Raw genomic sequence first — 16892 nt, forward strand, 5'->3', positions numbered from 1 at the left:
GATTATAGATTTGCAAATTTAAGGTCAATTTGTTGTAAACAAATAAATATTAATAATTTAGCATTAACAATATATAGCTAACTTACAACATTAGCCATAGTGGTATGCGGCTCGCTATGCTCTACTGAAGCAGCAGTAGAGTCACCTCCTCCAGCTGTTGAGATTATAATATAATTAATAATAAATACAGTATGCAGAGTAGATAAAACACATTAATTTTAAATTAATATTAAAGTACAATTAGACAACATAGTGAATTATGATTATAAAACTAAATTTTTTATTGGCAAGAGGAAAATTAGCTATGTTGAAGTTGCGCACAAAACTATTCAAAAGAAAGGCAGTGGGAAATATTTACTTGTGTCATCTCTGGTGTCAGCCTCCTGAAATGTTTCTCCACGACCACCAAAATATTTAAGAATGGCTCCTCCTGAGAAAGTGACATTTAGTTTTTTACAATTATGTTAAGGGTAAATTAAAAGAAATCCAATGTTAAATTATATTATTTAATTATTGGTTGATTAACTCTTACATACTGTTCATATTTTAAACCTTCACAGCATGGACTGCATTCACTGTAAAAAAAAAATCAGGTCCCCAATTGAAAATTTTCTAGTGAGCGATCACATCTAAAATTTTCAGTTGGCCAAATTTAATTTCTTGAATTTTAATTGAATTAAAATGCATCAATTCACATTAATTCAATTTGGCCAACTGAAAAATTTAGATGTGATCGCTCACTAGAAAATTTTCAATTGGGGACCTGATTTTTTTTACAGTGTTCTTTACTAAAATTTACCACAAATCCATTTTGCTTTTAGGTGTCTTGTATCGATCATCATTCAATAATGTTTCAGAGAGGACACTGTGTTTTCTTTAGGTTTAAATGGTCTGGGCGATTTAGCTTAACAATATATAAAATATTTCATAATAGTATATAGATTAATATTTATTAATAATCTTTAATTGCCTATTCAATTAAGACCATAAGAAAAAGCTTGTATTTAACCGCTTTATTTTAAACTTCATTTTGACTGTCAAATGATTGCTCTTTCTCTTCCTATTACTTTCTTTCTCTCGAATGTTCTTAAACTATTTTTTTATTGTAATAAGCGTCTATTGAGACAAAGATTTTTCGTTTTTTTCTTTCCCAGAACTAGTGTAGGTCATGTAACGTTAACTGTTAAAAAGAAAATACATTCATAGGAGGTGGGTCTGTCTCTACGGCGGTCTGTAGCCCAGAGCTGGGGCCGACGGCTGGACCATAGCGCAAGCAATGTTGATTCAGCATAATCGACGGACAGCTAACGTTATGCTGCGTTCACACCAAACGCAAATAGAGTGTCTGGAGCGAGTGATTTGATTTCAATGTTAAGTCAATGGAAAGGCGCGTTGACGCGCGTCTAGAGGTCCCGCGGCGCGGAAGGCGCTTTTCGCGCGGTGCGAATGACGCGAATTGAGCGTCTTGCGTGATAAACTGCGGCGACGCTGGCGAGTGCAATCTGTAGTTAGGGGGCCCCCTAGAGGCGGCGGGGCCCTAAGCAGCCGCTTAGTTCGCTTATAGGGAGAGCCGGCTCTGTGTAAAACATAATAATTTTTAGACCCTTCGATCTCAAAAGTCATGGATGGGATTAATTAGTAGCCTTTATCACATGACAATGACAATTCGCTAATGGCAATCTAAATAATACAAAATAGGCTATGCATTTGTATTTTTATGTATTTGCTTATTATTATAGTGTTCTATATAATATAATAATCGGCTAAATGTATTTTCTTATTATTATAGTGTTCCTGTACGAAGTGTGTGTAGTAGGTAGGGCGACTTTTCTGCCTATCAAGTGCATTACACTAGACAAGAAGACTTCAACTCCCAGCATTCATAGCGCTCAGTCAGAGTCAAAAATCCGCAGCTACAAAACACATGCAGCCTACACATTCATAGAAACGCTCTAAAGAAGGCTTTATAATGGAGGATGCTGTTTTATGACATTATATTACTTTCTTTCTTCCAGAATCCGTATTTTAAAACACTGCGACAAAGCGTGACATCTCTGGGACAATCCGTTGGCTGATCACCGCGAGCCGTTTATTAAACCGCATCAATACTTCCCAGGACAAGGAGGAGAAGGAGGCGGGTCCAAGCGCAAAACACGGCCACACGGAGCTTATAACGCACAGGATGGGATGATTCTTTGAGACAGACCGAAAGGGTCGGAGTAAATCAGTGAACTCCCAATGCGGAGGATTTTCTCCAAGAGTTAACGGTAAAGCACAGCATATGCTCCATGCGGAGTGGTCGATGAATGTCTGCGCACGCGAATAACGGCAGTTTGGCTGAAAAGCAATGGCAACCATTCACGACCCGTGGTAAGTTAAGATTAATTCGTTTAAATTAGTGGCCGGTTTGTTGTTGTTTATGACTTGAATGAGACCGCTAACTATCCAAAACTACACTATATCATAATCTATTGATTAATAACAAAAGTCAATACGATATTTAACCAGTTAGCCTAAATGTGTTCTTATCCAATACAGTAAATTGGTAGCATGTGAATTGTTACTAGATAGTGTGCATGGCACATATGCCCCACCCTTGCACTGTTGCACACAAATACATCATGCAACCAGTGACCCAGTGGGACTTTTTGATTGGTTGCCTGACAACAGGTCAAGATCTAAAACTAGAGACATGTGTCACTTGTTCTTGTACTGTAAAATGTCATAATCTGTCAGCTGGGCAAAATGCAAATCCCTTCAAGCCCCGGTTTTTAGAAGTGCATTTGGATTCAGCTCAAACTTGATAGCCCCTAATAGGTGTAATTTGATTTTTAACTGCAGAGGTGACGTGGCAGGATCCAAGCATTTCTATAAGGGTTTGTTGTGCATGAAAGTATCATCAGTCAAGGCCGTGAAGAAGAAGACAAAGCCGTGCTTCTCTTTTGGAAGAACAAAAATAAAGAGATCTTTATAATTGTGTGTTGTTTGTCAGACCCACTTTGCCTTAAGACAGAAACTCTTGACCCCACATTGATAAATAGACATTTAACTGGAATGAAAACAAATAAAGATTTTGTTTAGCATTATTATGATGCTCAGATGGATCTCTATGGATGTCGAAGTCACATTTAATTTTAAAAATCAAGGATCATTAACATTTTTGCATTGTAACATTGACTTTATGATCCTCATTATATACTTAAAAGTACTGTATAAGATAAAACTACTGTAATAGTCACCATGGCATGTACATGAACTATGTATGCATAATAACATAATATATAAATAATTTATACTTGAAATTGTTTTTTTTTCTCACATTGCAATAATGAAAACTTTTTTTTAATTTTATTTTGCTTATTTTTTGCATTACATTAACGATAATTTGGGGGAAATGCACTTTATTTTAATAAAGACAATATTACAATAAAAATAACATTTATTTTCTTACCAAGAAAATTATAATTTTAATTTAAATTAATTTAATTTTGAGGTGAAGTATGACCTAAACATGAAAGGTTTCGTGAGATTCAAGACTGTGAATAGTTATGGGTGACAATTTTCCTTTATGATTTTAGGTTGCCATGGGTGATAGTCAGTCATGACTATCTAGGTAAGAGGGTCTTCCAGGTTCCCCCATCTACAGTGATCAGGTACATCAAGACCCTGATCTATCAAGAAACAGACTATCCTGTGTCTCAACAGCAGCTGTTTCACAATGGAAAATTGGTAAGTTTTGTAAAAGAAATTTTGTAAAATTATTCCGTTTATATGATGAGAAGAGAATCTCCAAATGAAGAGCATCACCTCGCCATGTGATCACAATCAACCCCCATGAAATACACAGGTTTATAATCCACCCAAAGAAACTGGGCAGAGGCCAGATTGTTTAAATGTGCTACATTGTATTGTAATCTATGTGCAGCCCAGGGTAAGAGCTCATGATAGTTCCCAGTGTTTTGTAGTGTATACACAGCCAAATCCACAGCGATGTTTGTGCCTTTCCACTGCACGATACACAATACAACTGCACAAATAGATAAAATCTTTAAGCATTTACTTTTATGTTACGATTTCTACTTTTGCGCTCACATAAATGTCTATTTGTGAGGAAACATTTGGAATGAAACATTTTAATACTAGATTTTTAATAGAGTGGAGCTTTCCCAAGCAAGATCGCACTGCTGTGCTGTATTTTAGGGTGTTTGTTAAGTTGCTGTTGCAATTTTGGTGTGCCTTTTCCCACCTTGCAGGCCGGTTTTGAGCGCTAGGTTGTGGAGAATGAATCAAACTACCACAGTCTGTAATATTTTACTGTACAGCAGCATCATTCCACCATTACAGGCACCTCTTGGCCCTTTAAAATGCCAAAAATGCACTTGGCTGCACTGTGCAGGATATATGAGGTTATAATGCTTATTTAATTAATTGCTGCTATCACGATCTATAGAAATTGTAAACAAACATTTTTATATCACAAAATACTACTAATAACAAATAATATTATTTTAATATTACAAAAATAATTTGTGAAGAAGTGTATCCTTCCTATGTGTTTAAGAAAACAAAATGGTCACTTCTGGTGGAAAATAAATTGTAGAAACTAAAATGGTTATTTTATGATGGTTAATGGTTTATAGCGCAGACAATATGCAAATTCATATTTGCTAATGATGCCTTATGTCTGAGAATGACAGCGTGTAGGGGGAATTAGTAGCAATCATCTGAGAGAATTATTCAGTCACATGATGCGTGTCATGTTGGGCAAGGCAGACGATGATGGGGAGCAGGGAAAGTTGAATTTTAATATCAACCGTTAAACTTTATTAATAAGCAAAAAAACAAAGAAGAATAATCGAAAATAAAGGAATCGTAGGATTACAACACGTAACAGCTTTGGCTTAAACTCAATAAAGGACAATGGTTAGAACTAAACCCAGGGCTTAAAGGTATGTTTACACGACAATGATGTACTAAAAACTGAAAAGTTTTTCCATCGTTTTTTTTGCGTACAGATGACAACATTGTCAAAACAATCCCCGTTCACACGTATCTGCGAAAAAAACTAAAAACGCTGTATTTTGCAACCAGGCCAATAGTTGGCGCCTACAGACTGAACACGTAATATGCATGCGCATCGCCGATTTCACAAATTCACGTTTTTGGTGTTTACATGGAGACTATAACGGTAAGAATTTCAAAAACTTGCACTTTGAAACTCGTTTACAAAAGCTACCCCAAAACGCTGTTGTCGTGTATGTGAACGGCCAAAACACATAAAACGTTTTTTGTTTTTAGTTGAAAACTGTGTTGTGTAAACAGCCCCTTAATACACGAAATAAGGACAATCTTAACCAGAATCAGGTGTGCAACATGATTAGTTACCATGACAACCAATGAAGAGGGGGAACATGGGGAAGACATGAAAACAGGAGCAGAACACATGAAAACAAGGTGATACTACAAACTAGGGATGCAACAATACAGTTAGTCCACGGTTCAATACATACCTCGGTTTTTACCCACGGTTTTCGGTTCGGTTCGGTTCTGATGGCTTGTCACATAATTTTTTTGTTTTTCTATTCTTAGGCGACAGGAACCGCAGGTTAAAGAGAAAAAAGACTATTTTTTATTGCAATACTCTTTCTTTATTTTACTTAAAAGAATTGAAAAACCTTACTTAAACTTAAAACTTTACTTAAAAAAAACCCTTGTACACATTCCTAGTGTATTCGATAATATAAAATAAATATATATAAAGATTTACACTGGCAGCTCAGAGCTGTACAGCAGCATTTAAGTATGAAATTGAATGAATGAATGTAAAAATAAAACACTACACAGACTTCACTATAAAATATACATTATTCTTATTAAAGCTACTGTATTAGTTCTTCTGATTTTCTCTCTTTTGTTGTTGTATTAACATTAAAGGGATATTTCACTCAAAACTGAAAATTCTGTCATCGAGAAATGAATACAGGTTTGGAACAATATTAGAGTGAGTAAATAATGACATAATTTTATAGGTGAACTGTCCCTTTAAGGACCGCGTGTTCACTGTCTGCGCTGCTGTCAGTTTAAGACCTCTACACATCTAATACTAATATACAGACACGATTGCGATTTTACTTTCACTTTAGACATAACCGACTGTGTTTATGTTAACCTTGTGTGTATTTGACAGTATTAACGCAGTAAGACGACTACTTAGTTCAGTATTCACGTGTTTGACAGGCTTTTAGTGCGCGCGCTCTGAAAAGCGCATGTTAAAACCGCGCACGCGAATGAAACCGGCAAGGCTTTAAAACGCATGCAAATAATGAACTTTCATGATTGTGAATAACTATATTGTTCCGTGAGTATAACTCTACCACTAACGTGTGATGTGAATGTATGTCGCGTTGTTCAGTATTGGGATGGAGGCAAATTATAGAATTTGTAGAAAAATAATTAATTAAATGCGAAACCGAAAAAAACGCAATTCACAAGCGCGTATTGAACCGTGAATGCCGTACCGAACGGTTCAATATTATATTGAGAATTGTGGCATCCCTACTACAAACTAAAAGCCAATAAAACAGAACATAAACCTGAAAATATGTCTTACAGTATCATAGTCGCATTATGTGCATCTAGGTATTTATTCCTTGAATGAATTTAAAAAAGTTTTTTATGGATATTTTTGAAATATTCTTTCACATCTTGTTATTTCCATCCTGCATTTTTATGATATCCCAAATTTCCCATAAAACATGTGGTTGGAAACCCTGCTAATGACTTAGTGTAAGTGGCGCAACTGTTTAGTGAAATTGCCCCTTTTATATTTAGTCAAATATAAAGCAAAATATAAGACAAGATTACATTTATTCTCAAGTAAATGGAGTCAGCAGCTTTACGCACAAGCCAAATAAGCTTAGGGTCAAAATAAATCGTTTTTCTTTTACTTTTCATATGACCAGGTCAGGCCTCAGAGCGTTTCTCTTAGCTTGAAGCGGGAAGCGTCCTTGAATGATGGGAGCAGGTGGAAGATTATTCCTCTGCCATAAGTATGTCAGACTCAGAAAATAGCCTGGAGAAAGCCAGCTCTCAGATCTCTAACATTCATACTACCCCAGAGGACCGGACCGTACAGTCTGGCCCAAATATATTTAGGAAATGTCCTGTCAGTGCCAGTGTTATGGGTTAGTTGAGATGTATCTGCACATGTAGTTTGATCATAAACTATGGGATCACTAATCTTGGCATCAGTCCAGCATCTCTAATAAGTTTGGGAATTTTTTGCTTTTGGTATCTCTTCCTAGATGTGCCATGACAAGTGGAGTTGGTTTCTTCCAAAAGTCCTCCTAAGGAATCCCCCCCCCCCCCCCCCCCACAAATCATCCAAGGACGATGAACTGCATTAAAAATATGATACATTCAAACAAAAGGAACTGGATGAATATTTGAATTGCTACTGATCCCGATCTGAATTCTGCAGCCTGCATCATAATGACACCATATTCATTGGCCAGAGGAAAGCTACACCGTTTTCAACTAAAACCAGAAAACATTTTATGCATGCATAATACAGCGTTCTTAGTCGTTTTCACAGATCCGTGTGAACAGGGATAATTTTGACAATTGACGTTGTTGTCTGGACACGAATCGTTTCTAAAAACGCGAAGAATTATTTTTTTCTGTACATCGTTGTCGTGTAAAAGTACCCTCAATGTTTTTACATACTTTATACATTAATGAATAGCTTTTAAATGGCATATCGATTATATGTGACTGAAATGGTCAATAAACATTTTCGTTGTGATTTCAATAAGCCTGTGCTTAGTAAGCTGGCCAGTTTAGAATTCAATCCCATGATTTATTCATTTGTGGCTGTGTTTTATTAATTCAATCCCTCATTTAGTTGAATCATGACCACGTTGTACTAATGCATTCCCTTTTTTTAGTTTAGTTTAATCAAATTAGTACAATGTGGCCATGATTTACCTAAAACTAGGGGAACGAATTAATAAATATATGAGAGACCTTTTGATCATTTATTCAATTAATGTGATTTTGGTTCCAATCTATTGTCCTTATTAGTGTAATTATACAGCATGTAATTATGCATAATTTACTGTTATTACTACAGTAAGTACAGAAGCTCAGGGCTCTGATTTGCCGGGTAGTCCTTTCTTCTGGTCTCTGCATGCACTTGATCAGTGTGTGTTAGCAGAAGTGCTGATCAGTGTGTGTTAGCAAAAGCTGATTCCACAATGAATAGCTGAAGACAGCAGTCCCTGTCTGAACTGGCACAATCTCAGCCTTGAATAATCAATATCTTAATAAACTAAAAACGGTGGTATATCTTAGTGAATTATGGGTAGGCCATGTGGACACCTCAGTGCAGTTTACAGAGGTGCATTGCGGGCTAAGAGTTAAAGCTACACTATGTAACTTTTCCGTCCACTAGAGGTCGCCTGTTCATAACAAAGGCGTAGTTTGATGACGCCACGTTTGAGCGCAGAATCTCGGGACATGTGGTCTTCACCTCACAGCCGGTGGGAAACAGTCAGGATAGGACTCGGGCAGAAATCATGTTCATGGATGTGATTATTAACATTACTGTAGTGAAGCAGAGCAGGACCGAGTGTTGTGGAGCTGAGCAAGGCCGCAGGAGCGATTGAAGAGCGGGACTGTTATTATGGCATAGTCGCCGGCGGGACTTTTATTATGACACACAGACACAGTTGCCGGCGGCACTTCCTCTTCTCCAGTGCTGAGTGTGAGGTAAGGCAGCTCTGTTTATCGTATTAGATATATCTGAGTGTGTTGAAAAGGAAGTTATGACGTTCGCTCGGCGGCTGCTATGACACTTGTTCACAATGCAGTGAGAGTAAAGTGTTTCACTGAATAAAACCGGAGACCGAGGGTGACGCAGATATGACGCAATCGACAGGCGACTCCCTCACACGCATAGCTCACACGTCCCGGCTCCTTGGTTAAAATAGCAATTTTCTCACGATTTACAAATAGTTGAAAACATTTGGGATATTCTAAGTACTCAACTGAACAAAATATATAACACTGGCCTAGTGATTTCTGGATGTTTTACTGCAAAAATCCTACATAGTTCACCTTTAAATAGATGGAGGGTGAAAAGCTTAATAAAGGAGAAATCCATATTCTTTCTGATGTAATTGTTGCTCCTGGATATACGCTTCTGTACAGCTCTTCACCCCCAAGAGCTCAAATAAAGTTAATTTAATCAAGTTCATATGTGTCTGCCTATATCACTTATGGCTTAAGGCTGATTTATACTTCTGTGTCGGACCTGCGCCGTAGCGTCTACGCCGTGGGCTACATGTCGATTTTCATTTATACTTCTGCATCCTTGTCCGTGTCGACGTGCAGTTACACATGCAGAGGGAGCATGTGTACCCCTGAGGTAGGGGTTCTGGCAGACCAATCACAGGGCTTGCGGTCCGCGGTCCGCGTAGAATTGACACCTTGTTACATTTTTGGAGAGGTGCACGTCAGCCTATGACGTAGCTACGGCGTACACTCGACGCAGAAGTATAAATTGGGCTTTATGGTCAGGCTTACACAACACCATTTTTAACTAAAAACTGAAAACTTTTTATGTGTTTTGGCCGTTCATTTACTCGACAATGGCTTTTGGAGATCGGTTTCAACGTTATGAATGACCAGATATTTCTTTTAACTGTATTATTAATTTGTGTTTACATCACTCAAATAGCACGTTTAGCATACTAAAGAGAAACTGGTAGCCAGGCAACACCAAAGGTGGACAAAGTACACAACTCCATTACTTGAGTAAAAGTAAAAGTACCACTGGTCAAATATTACTCCATTACAAGTGAAAGTTGTAAAGACAGATTTTTACTTAAGTAAAAGTACAGAAGTACTTGCTTTTAAAGGTCCCATGGCATGGCATTTCTCTATTATTTTATAGTGTTTCCTGAGGTGTACTTATATTGTTAGTATGATTTTTACATCATAAAATGTCATAATTTAGAAATAAAAGGCATTTTGTCTACTGCTGTTTGCCCTGTGGCTGACTGCCCTGTTTCAAGAGGCGTGTCTGCTGTGAGACTTCAGTAAAAACGCCCACTGTTGTGATTGGCTGACATCTTTGCATTTGAAATGAGCGGAGGGGGCGTGGTTTAACGAGGTCTACGACACACGAGCTGCTGCCAGAGAGACAGATGGACCTGAGTTCACTTCTCATCAGTTCTCTCAGCATGTCTCAGTTCAGGGTGAACTGTTGTAGTTACTAGAATATACTTCAGGTTATTAGTTTATTTCTAGTCGGAGGGGCTGTCACTCATGTCAGAAAGTTAGTAACTTTAGTAAATTATGGATCAGCGCTGACTCGAGACGCGAACCGTTTAGAACGATTCAGTCCGATTTGGTGAACTGGTTCGGTTCACTAAAAAGAACCGAAAGACAGCCAGAACTCGGTTTTACACCGATCAACATTTCTATCCACTTGGGGACAATATTCAGGCTAGGGGAACTCCTATTAATGTTGAAATACCTCATAAAATGAAAATTTCATGCCATGGGACCTTTTTTTCCCCTAGCCTGAATATTGTCCCCAAGTGGATAGAAATGTTGATCGGTGTAAACCCGAGTTCTGGCTGTCTTTCTCTGCCTTTGAGAAAATGACAGGCCAGACGAGCCAATCCTGAAGTCTCCTGGTTTGACGTCCAAACAGGAATGGTTACCTCCCTTTCCTCCGCCCAGAGAATCTGGCACGCCCATGCAAATGCTCGAGAGATCATGGGTTGTGAACGAGTGAATGCTGGCAGTTTCTCAGTGTTTGGATGTACAAATGAAAACAGAAGTCTTTTTTCAGTTCCTTCTGATCTGTGATCAGTGATTTCTTATGTGTAGCTAATCATTTATTATTCGTGCACACGCTGCGGCTTCTCTATCTCCCGACAGAACGGTGTTTTCGTGTTTTCTATCTTGTGAGTCAGTGTTTTTGTACGTCCTCGTTGTGTCTATCTGTTCTTAAATGTGCATACAGTCGGGAGTTTCTGCTTAACATCGGCAGAGCCACATCTTTAGAGATAAACCTCACGCACACCGAGGCTCGGCCTTCAACATCCCCGACCCCCAGCACTGCATCTGGCCCACAGCGGAGGCACCAAACGCGGCGTGAGATTAAGCAGAAGGGGGGTAAGCGTGAGGGTATCCGGCTAGGCTAGCCAGCTTTCCCCACAATAAACTGGATTACATTCGATTACTGCTGTTGTGTCTTTGTTTGCGCTGTGTAAGTTACTCAATGCGCGTCACTGACGCTTTTCATATGATTGGAACATATCTAGAAATAATGCTTTAATCAAACTTACTAACTCGTTCATCTCGCTGTAATGGTACATTGCATGTGTTACAAAGTTGGTAATAATGATGAAGACGGACTCGGCGTGACTGGGACTCGTGTTTATTCAGAACTCTCAGATACAAACACAATAAACTCGCGCTGACAGACAGCGCTCTCACAACTCAGTAGTTACTATAAATAACTTTGTTAGCAATCGCTCCGTCTCCGTGATGTCCGGTTCGCGAACGAATCATTCTTTTGAATCGGTTCTTTTTAGTGAACCGAACCAGTTCACCAAATCGGACTGAATCGTTCTAAACGGTTCAAACAGGAATGGTTACCTCCCTTTCCTCCGCCCAGAGAATCTGGCACGCCCATGCAAATGCTCGAGAGATCATGGGTTGTGAACGAGTGAATGCTGGCAGTTTCTCAGTGTTTGGATGTACAAATGAAAACAAAATGAAACTTTGTTAGCAATCGTTCTTTTAAAAAGTTCTTTTTAGTGAACCGAACCAGTTCACCAAATCGGACTGAATCGTTCTAAACGGTTCGCGTCTCGAGTCAGCGCTGATCCATAATTTACTAAAGTTACTAACTTTCTGACATGAGTGACAGCCCCTCCGACTAGAAATAAACTAATAACCTGAAGTATATTCTAGTAACTACAACAGTTCACCCTGAACTGAAACATGCTGAGAGAACTGATGAGAAGTGAACTCAGGTCCATCTGTCTCTCTGGCAGCAGCTCGTGCGTCGTAGACCTCGTTAAACCACGCCCCCTCCGCTCATTTCAAATGCAAAGATGTCAGCCAATCACAACAGTGGGCGTTTTTACTGAAGTCTCACAGCAGACACGCCTCTTGAAACAGGGCAGTCAGCCACAGGGCAAACAGCAGTAGACAAAATGCCTTTTATTTCTAAATTATGACATTTTATGATGTAAAAATCATACTAACAATATAAGTACACCTCAGGAAACACTATAAAATAATAGAAAAATGCCATGCCATGGGACCTTTAAAAGTACTTAAGTATCAAAAGTAAAAGTAAATGCATTATTTTATTATTGTTGCATTGTTGTATGAATGCACGCAGTGCCATCATGGTGGTTTAAGCCAGTCAGTCATGCTCCATCTGACATGCTAGCATACCTTGAACTCATTTAAATATTTGTTTAAAAGTTACAAAGCTCTTATCAAAGTCAAAATCATACTAGAAAATAAATGTTTCTACATAGTGTTTATTTGACAGGATTATGTGAAAACATATTTCTGAAAGGACTTCAGTTAGCATTATTAGCCCAACTACGTTTTTGCATGCTAACCAACGTCATTGTCGAAAGTTACATATGCGTTAGCGCTGTATCCACAAGGCTATGGCAACTTGGCGGGTAAATCCTTAAAAAAATAATTTGACCGACCATACTTCATACCAGTGTTCATTTTGACAGCAAATTTTGATTTAGAGTTAGTCATAGTCTTTTGACTATAACATTTTAGGCATCTGAATTGTTTTAGTTTTAGTCTAGTTTTAATTGACTATAGTAAGATTTTAGTAGTGGCGTCTGAGAGGCAGCTTTCTGTGTGCACATCCGGATTGAATTGAGCTCTCTTTCGTGTCATCGCCCTTTTTCAGACTTATCCACGTCTGCTCTTCTGAATTGTAACTTTTAAGTATGACCATGGTTGCGCGCACTGCGTCTGGGAACTGATGCCTTCTATAGGCTGTCTGCAAAAAAAAAATTTTAAATCACATTTTAAAGAAGAAAACAAATCATCCACTGACTTTCAAAGCAGCTACGACTTTCTACTTCGAGGGCCTTGATAGAAATGTAGTGGAGTAAAAAGTACGATATTTGTCTTTCAAATGTAGTGAAGTAAAAGTCATACGTTTCCAGAAAAAATACTACTCAAGGAAAGTACAGTACTCAAGTAAATGTACTTAGTTACTGTCCACCTCTGGGCAACACACAAGTGATCGATCCCACGTGGCAACATCTCTACACGCATTCTAGCAGCACAGTAGCCGGTGTATGTTGCAAAATTCCTCATACCCCTTAATTCGAAGTGTGCTTTGAAGGGCTATCTGGCCCTTACCCCTACCACTCCAGCCAAAAGAGACACCCCTACTCCTTCACGTGAACCCACAAAGCAAAGGGGTAGCGCAAGGGGTAGAAATTGGATTGGGCCTTAGTGTCCCCAACTAAGCAGGCCAAAAGCCAAAGGCGACAGAGGTGACGGTGGCAAGGAACCAAAACTCCATCAAGTGACAGAATGGAGTAAAAAAACTCGGGAGAAACCAGGCTCAGTCAAGAGACCAGTTTAGATTTAACATTTTCTGAATACATTGGTGTGAAATGGTTACGTTTAACTGCATAAAAATGTTTTTCCCTTCTTGTATAGGTTAAGGATTTGGTTGAGATTAGAAGCTTGGTGCCACATGGGAGCCGTGAAATAATCATGACGTTGCATGGACGAGGCCCGAGAGGAGGAGGTAAGACAGTTTAGGTCCAGGGTCACTATTTATCAAGTTTGTCTGCTGCTCCATTTATTTTTTGACATTCACATGAAAATCTGCAGGATGACATTTAAATACATTTAAGAACACAATATGGACAAATGTATTTGGAGACCCCTGGCGGGCTCATTGTAGAAGCGGAGATGTCTAATTTGTAAATAAATAGTTAATTTGAGTCGGATGTTTTCAATGAACCAGTCAATCTAGTTCACAAAAGTCTGAATGATTTGTTCACAAATTGGAATTTATCTAGTATCTCAAATTCAACTCACTGAGTGATCCAGTCATAGCCGTTAACAGTTAATTGGATTAGATTATCAGTAAATAATGGCACAAATATCAACATTCATTGAACTGTAAAAAAGTACATTATTCCAGAATTGTTCAGGTTTGGAACAATATAATAAATGATAGGGTGTTTAAAAAAAAAAAAAAAAAAAAAAAAAAAAATATATATATATATATATATATATATATATATATATATATACAACTATCCCTTTAACAAGCATTTATTGGAATGGTGTTCAAATATCCACATAACTTTGGTCATGTAGTTTTATAATAGTCTATTAGTGTGTGTGAAAGTAACTTTTCCTGAATTTCTCATCATTTGCTCTTTTGCAGGGAGGTTTGGTCAGACTACGCCACCTTTGGTTGATTTTTTGAAAGATATTTTGAGAAGATATCCAGAGGGTGGACAAATTCTAAAAGTATGAATACATAACTTGTAAAAATGTATGTATGGTCACTGTAAATTATTAAGTTATGGCATTTGTCCTTATATTTAGCCTTAAAAGTTTCCTCTATCATGGTTACTTTAGAAGGTACCAAGAATTTGCTTAGAAATCAGGATTTTGCACCTTGTTCATGAGATAACCTTCAGACCATGTTACAGCTTAATAATTTTTTTTAGCTATGCTAAAAACTCTGCAACTGAAGAGTGTAACTGCTATTCATAAGCTGGATTTGAAGTATGTACTGTATTTGTAGTCCTTTATATTTATAATATTTATAATTTTATTTACTCTTAGGCACATATTGAGTTATTTTTGTAGTAAACAACCCCTTGCATAAACTATACTTTTTAAGGAGAAAAATACAGGACATTTTCATAATATGATTTACTTTTAGGCACATATTGAGTTATTTTTGTAGTAAACAACCCCTTGCATAAACTATACTTTTTAAGGAGAAAAATACAGGATATTTTCATATAATTAAGTTATTACCACTGATTCAGTTTTTATCTGTTTTCCATCCTGTGGTATATAACAAGCGGTATAAGAGTTTATGGCAACGGCTGTATGATGTGTGTGTCATACAGGAACTGATTCAGAATGCAGAGGATGCTGGGGCCACTGAGGTCAAGTTCATGTATGATGAGATGGAGTATGGAGTGGAATCACTATGGTCACCTGATATGGCTCAGTATCAAGGTAATGCAAATATGCTGATTGATTGCATGTCCCTTCACGTGTTCAATATTATTCAAGGAAAAAATAATAGGATTTTGAATGAGTAGTTAAAACAGGTTAAGAATCTTAAAAAATACAGTGCTACATTGATTTTTTTTTTTCTCTACAGGAACAGCGTTGTATGTCTATAATGATGCCGTCTTCACCACTGAGGACTGGAATGGTATTCAGGAGATTGCACGGAGTAGAAAAAGAGAGGACCCTCTTAAAGTGGGAAGATTTGGTATTGGATTTAACTCTGTCTACCACATAACAGGTATGTTATGTATTTGTATATGTTATTATTAGGGATGCACCGAATATTCGGCCACCGAAAATTTTCGGCCGAAAATGGCCCAAAAGTACATTTTCGGTTTTCGGCCGAAAGACTTTTATCACCGAAACAACACGGCCGAAATGTTGTGATGACGCAAACAGAAACCGCGACCTGCACGTGCTTGTCTGAAGCAACATATCCGCGGTGTAGACGTATTTCAGTATATCTGAGAAAGACCTACATCTGCTCTATGCACAAGCACTGACAGCGAGAGCTCATGTTCTCGATGAGAAGAGGACCAGACTTCACTGTGAAACCGAACGCAATCTTTAACAGTGGGCATGTTTTAAGCGCGGAACACACTTCAATCTGGCGGCGGCGCGCGCGCGTGAACGCGATGATCTGTGAGCGCGATCGATCATCTCTTCCTTAAGAATAAACATGAATGAACATCTAAGGTGTGTTGAGGATACATTACAACTTACTGTCACGTATCTTATGTGGTGTAATCGCTCAATCAGTGTCTCAACGGCGGAAAGACCTCAATATAACTGCTGTAAACTAAACAGTCATGTAGCATCACATTTACCTCAGGCACCTCAGTGTCCACAGCTGTTAGTTCACTAGAAAAATCAACTCTTTCACTAAATATATGACCTATATTAGCCGTTATATTCATTATATTCTACTTAACCTGTTAATGATATAGGAATATATTGATTATTTCATGTATGTTTAAATAAAATGACAGACACTGTGTATAAATGATTATATTTCAACAACGAATTGGATAAAAAACTATTTTATAATTAGATTTAGAAGTTATTGCAAAAACTGCCTTATGTGAAGTTTACATGTTTGTGTACTATGTTACTTGAGTGTTGATTATTAGACCTAAAAATACATAGCAACTGAATTTATGCTAATAGTTTTGGCTCTGTTGTTAACCTTTAATATTAATGTGCAAGTAAGGGCTCCCTATATAGTTTAGAGCAATATATTCAATAAACTTTTAGTTATAATTTAATTCATTTAAGGACAGATACTTTTTTTTTCAGTAAACCAATAAAAATAAATAAAAAGCCATTTTGTAAAACTGTTGTACTGAACCGTCAGTTTTGTGTACCGCTATCCCTATTCTACAGTTAACATATGGGCTATGGCAGTCTTTGTTTTGATACACTATTATGTTGAAGGCCTACAGAGAAAATAGTTGTATCTTTAAGCAGTTGCACTTGTTCTGAATGCACTTTCTTGTAGTCCTACAGAGAAAATTTTTAAATGCACTAGACCTAAATGCACTTTGTTT

At 37.7% G+C, this 16892-nt stretch overlaps 1 protein-coding gene across 1 annotated transcript in view; it reads left to right on the forward strand.

Annotated features, from left to right (window-relative positions):
* Positions 1-2155: 2155 nt before the first annotated feature.
* Positions 2156-16892, forward strand: part of sacs (sacsin molecular chaperone) — a 33853-nt gene continuing 19116 nt past the window's right edge. The window contains exons 1-6 of the mRNA XM_079823987.1: positions 2156-2370; positions 3579-3729; positions 13735-13825; positions 14477-14562; positions 15177-15288; positions 15437-15583. Of these exons, the coding sequence (XP_079680113.1) occupies positions 2348-2370; positions 3579-3729; positions 13735-13825; positions 14477-14562; positions 15177-15288; positions 15437-15583 (610 nt within the window). The 5' untranslated portion in view covers positions 2156-2347. The remainder of the gene's footprint in view (positions 2371-3578; positions 3730-13734; positions 13826-14476; positions 14563-15176; positions 15289-15436; positions 15584-16892) is intronic.

Source organism: Gobio gobio (assembly GCF_949357685.1).
Source record: "Gobio gobio genome assembly, chromosome: 8".
NCBI lineage: Eukaryota > Metazoa > Chordata > Actinopteri > Cypriniformes > Gobionidae > Gobio > Gobio gobio.